This window comes from Lutra lutra, chromosome 3 (assembly GCF_902655055.1).
Source record: "Lutra lutra chromosome 3, mLutLut1.2, whole genome shotgun sequence".
NCBI lineage: Eukaryota > Metazoa > Chordata > Mammalia > Carnivora > Mustelidae > Lutra > Lutra lutra.
Window position 1 is genome coordinate 91,935,583 of NC_062280.1, and position 5,295 is coordinate 91,940,877.

The window sequence follows — 5,295 nt, forward strand, 5'->3', positions numbered from 1 at the left end:
TATGGGTCCTAGAAGATTGGATAATTCTTCTGAAAGAGGAAAGAGGGGCAGCATTTCCTTACAGGCACCCAGTGTGTACAGCAGTGATGGCTTTGTTACAGAGTACCCTGAATGTGCCAAGATCCCACTAAAAACAAAATCCAGTAATTTTCCTTTGGTACAGTTGAATGGAGCTAAGGTTCTGATTCATTGACTGTAGATAATGCTCAGATGTTTGAGTTTTCACTTTATCCCAGCAAATAAGACTAATAATTCAACATTCAGATGAACACTTACATTTTTATAACAAAATGGTAATCCTTCCAAGAATGTGTTTGATTGCCTGGTAGTTATCTCTGGGGTTTCTCACAATATGACACATGGAAAAAAAAAAAAAAAAAAAGGAAAGAAAGAAAGAAAAGGAAAGAAAAGAGCCCTACGAAAATGAGCCCAAGAAATTCTTCTAACTTAAGTATAGTATTTTTCAAGCCCAATGGTAATATTGTCTTTTAATGTAGATACTCAAATATTATAGTGCTTCATACACATCAATAGAGTTAAAAACAACAATGGTTTCCCTGTGATTATTTCTAGTCACCAGGTATTTCTTACTTTGATTTTACCACCTTTTTAAATGTGTTCTTCAAAGAATTCAGCTAACCCTTAACAACTTTTCTTTTGCATTATACAGATACATTACAGGTAACTTAAAACAAATTATTGGTTGATCTTGCCTTTTTAAATTTTTTTTTTTTTTACTTTTTATTAACATATGATATATTATAAGCCCCAGAAGTACAGGTCTGTGAATCGCCAGGTTTACACACTTCACAGCACTCACCATAGCACATACACTCCCCAATGTCCATAACCCAACCACCCTCTTCCTACCCCCCTCCCCCCAGCAACCCTCAGTCTGTTTTGTGAGATTAAGAGTCTCTTATGGTTTGTCTCCCTCCCAATCCAATCTTGTTCATTTTTTCCTTCCCTACCCCCCAAACCCTCCACATTGCCTCTCAAATTCTTCAGATCAGGGAGATCATATAATAATTGCCTTTCTCTGATTCACTCATTTTGCTCAGCATAATACTCTCTAGTTCCATCCACATCATTGCAAATGGCAAGATTTCACTTCTTTTGATGGCTGCATAGTATTCCATTGTATATATATACCACATCTTCTTTATCAATTCATCTGTTGATGGACATCTGGGTTCTTTCCATAGTTTGGCTATTGTGGACATTGCTGCTATAAACATTCAAGTGCACGTCCTCTTTGGATCACTACAATTGTATCTTCAGGGTAAATGTCCAGCAGTGCGATTTCTGGGTTGTAGGGTAGCTCTATTTTCAACTTTTTGAGGAACATCCATGCTATTTTCCAGAGTGGTTGCACCAGCTTGCATTCCCACCAACAGTGTAATACGGTTCCCCTTTCTCCACATCCTTGCCAACATCGGTTGTTTCCTGACTTGTTCATTTTAGCCATTCTGACTGGTGCGAGGTGGTATCTCATTGTGGTTTTGATTTGTGTTTCCCTGATGCCGAGTGATGTGGAGCATTTTTCATGTATCTGTTGGCCATCTGGATGTCTTCTTTGCAGAAATGTCTGTTCATGTCCTCTGCCCATTTCTTGATTGGATTATTTGTTCTTTGGGTGTTGAGTTTGCTAAGCTCTTTATAGATTTTGGATACTAGCCCTTTATCTGATATATCATTTGCAAATATCTCCTCCCATTCTGTCAGTTGTCTTTTGGTTTTGTTGACTGTTTCCTTTGCTGTACAAAGCTTTTAATCTTGATGAAGTCCCAATAGTTCATTTTTGCCCTTGCTTCCCTTGCCTTTAGTGATGTTTCTAGGAAGAAGTTGCTGCAGCTGAGGTGGAAGATGTTGCTTCCTGTGTTCTCCTCAAGGATTTTGATGGATTGCTTTCTCACATTGAGTTCCTTCATCCATTTTGATTCTATTTTTGTGTGTGGTGTAAGGAAATGGTCCCATTACACATTTCTGCAGGTGGCTGCCCAATTTTTCCAACACCATTTGTTGAAGAGACTCTCTTTTTTCCATTGGACATTCTTTCCTGCTTTGTCAAAGATTAGTTAACCATAGAGTTGAGGGTCTATTTCTGGGCTCTCTATTCTGTTCCATTGATCTATGTGTCTGTTTTTGTGCCAGTATCATACGGCCTTGATGTGATCTTACCTTTTTAAGATAATTTTAGTTGATGACACTGAATCATGTAGTGTAGTTGTTATTGCTTTTGTTGTCTTGATAAATTCCAAAGATTAACTTGTTTCTTTCATTTTCTTCTCAGTAGACCATTTAGTTCTTTCTATTTTCCCTTAGTTTTTTGTCTGTTTTAATGCCTGTGCTGTTGATCACTTGTCTGCATTTCCTATTACTGCTACTTTTCTTTTCACTTAATTATTTGAGTCATTACACTGTTTTCTCTTAAAATAGAGATTCATTTTTAAAGTCCTGTTGATTAGTCTCTCACACCTTTAATGATGTTTACAACAACAAATAGCAAGATTTATTTCAGATTCAGTCTCTCTCTCTCTCCTGATAAAAGTCTATGAGAATGGAGACTAAAACGATAATGTGATGAAAAATATCATTTTGAAAAATTGTGCTCCTATTTTTTGTTGCTGATAACTGTAGAAACTTAATAACTGAGAATCAATCACAGAAGGCGTGACTTAGTGAATATGCAAAGATATGGATGATGAAATGAGGTAAAAATACAGAAAGTAGAGGCTAAATTGCAATATTCAAAAACCAAATTTTTAAAAACCCAGACAAAAAATATATGATTACATCATCCTTAATTCATTTGAGATATGTATCTAATAAGACTTACAGTTATAATTTTGTCAGGTAAGTATGTAGTACTGAGATTCTTTATATAGGGGTAAATACATGAAGAGCTTTATGGGAAAAAAAGTTATTAGATATTGTTTTTGGAAAGCTACCATGCTATTTCTCTCTCTTTTTTTTTTTTTTAAAGACACATTTATTCAGCATCATGATCAGACTATTACATTTAGCAATCAACAGCATGGGTGCAAAAAAAAAAATCTACATTAAAACCCTTTGTTGGAATGCTTTACACTTTCCACAGAACAGAAACTAAAATAACCTGTTATACAATTAGTCACAAATACAGTCCTCAAGTTTTTTTGCCCATACACATGAGTATTGTCTAAAACATGTCTTCTTTGTAGCAGCTAGGCCCTGCCACCACTGTGCTTGGCTGAGTTCACAAATCTGTTGTAACCTGTAGCTTCCCTGTCACTTCTCTGGCTCTCCTCTCCTGCTAAGCTTTGTTTCCTGGCAGTAATTAAAACCTTCTGCCACTGCCGTAGCTGCTGCTGCTGCTGGAACCACCATAGCCACCTTGGTTTCATGGTTTGGTGAAGTATTGGCCTCCACCACCATAAGGGCCAGAGCTTCTGCCTCCAAAATTGCCTCCTTTCATGGGTCCAAAATTTGAGGATTGATTGTTGTAATTGCCAAAATCATTATAGCTTCCGCCACCTCCAAAGTTGCTTCCATCATTACCAAATCCGTTATAGCCATCCCCACTGCCACCATATCCACCACCACCTCGACTGCCACCAAAGCCACCTCGACCACTGAAGTTTCCTCCGTGACCAAAGTTGTCATTCCCACCAAAACCACCTCCACGACCACCACCAAAGTTTCCAGAACCACTTCGACCTCTTTGTCTGGATGAAGCACTAGCCATCTCTTGCTTAGAGAGCACTTTCCTTACTTCACAGTTGTGGCCATTCACAGTATGGTATTTTTGAATGACAATCTTGTCTACAGAATCATGGTCATCAAATGTTACAAAAGCAAAACCCCTCTTTTTGCCACTGCCTCGGTCAGTCATGATCTCAATCACTTCAATTTTCCCATACTGTTTGAAATAATCTCTTAGATGATGTTCTTCAGTGTCTTCTTTAATGCCACCAACAAAAATCTTTTTCACAGTTAAGTGGGCACCAGGTCTTTGAGAATCTTCTCTTGAGACAGTCCTCTTTGGTTCCACAACTCTTCCATCCACCTTGTGTGGCCTTGCATTCATGGCTGCATCCACCTCCTCCACAGTGGCATATGTGACAAACCCAAAGCCTCTGGAGCGCTTGGTGTTTGGGTCTTTCATTACCACACAGTCCGTAAGTGTTTCCCATTGCTCAAAATGGCTCCTCAGACTCTCATTGGTTGTTTCAAAGCTCAGACCTCCAATGAAGAGCTTCCGCAGCTGTTCAGGCTCTTTGGGAGACTCTGACTTAGACATGACGGCGGTGGGAGGGGACACTTTAACGATGCTTACTCGGCGGCGTCCACGGCAGAAAGGAGTACCATGCTATTTCTAATCAAGGAAAAGCAAGAAATTATGGGGAAGTGTGTTGGGGAGAGTCAGCCTTTGTCTAGCTCATAAATATTATATGTCTACAACTTTCAGGATTGTATAAATATAGAAATATCATGTCTCATAATTGAAATACCTATTGGAGTATATCTGTACCAAACCGCAAATGTGATTGACATATTGCTCCTGTATGGTGGTGGCAACTCTGCCCACCAAAGATTCATGCTCTTCTTCCATGGTTTGAAGCAGGTGCTGGGATAAAGCTATCTACTAGCTAAGCATTTGGTTTTTAGCCCTCTTGTATCTAAGCAGAGACATGATTAACTCTGGCTAGTAAAATGTGAGCAAAAATAATGACTGTCACTTCTTCAATAGGAGAGTTTTGTTCTATGTGTCTTTCTCATGGAGTCAGAATTATCTAAAGTCCAAATATGACTTCCTCACTAATAAACGGTGTAATTCTGATCAAATTTCTTAAATCGCTATGGTTCAACAACACTTATCTGTCAAATTGAAAATTATTACTTAGAAATACTATTTCAGAAATAGGTGTGTTTTGCATATTAAAAAAGAAAATATATGCATAATGTTCTGCACTACCCCTAACACATCAGAAACATTAAGAAAATCGTATTTATATGGTGCTAATGCATATCTTTGTTTCTTTTGAAGACAGGCATAGTATTTTATTGCCATGTTGCCTATATGCACTGTCACACAAGGAGCATGGTGTGTGGGTTTTGCAAATTTATATTGAGTTCAGTTAAAAATCAAGTTATGTTAAGACCATCCTAACTCTTTTGCACAACTCTTTAGAGTTTTTTTTTACAAGTTCTACCATACAATTGTACATTTGTTTGTCCATATGCATTCTTAAAACCTATTTTAGTGTGGCTTTTGTAAAGTTTTAAGCTGTTTTGAGAACACATATAGTCCTT

The 5,295-nt window shown here is 37.8% G+C and overlaps 1 protein-coding gene across 1 annotated transcript; it reads right to left on the reverse strand.

Annotated features, from left to right (window-relative positions):
• Positions 1-3,382: 3,382 nt before the first annotated feature.
• On the reverse strand, positions 3,383-4,282 carry LOC125095874 (heterogeneous nuclear ribonucleoprotein A1-like). Its single transcript, XM_047722416.1, has one exon. The coding sequence runs from the start codon at positions 4,280-4,282 to the stop codon at positions 3,383-3,385; it is 900 nt and encodes a 299-aa protein (XP_047578372.1).
• Positions 4,283-5,295: the final 1,013 nt, after the last annotated feature.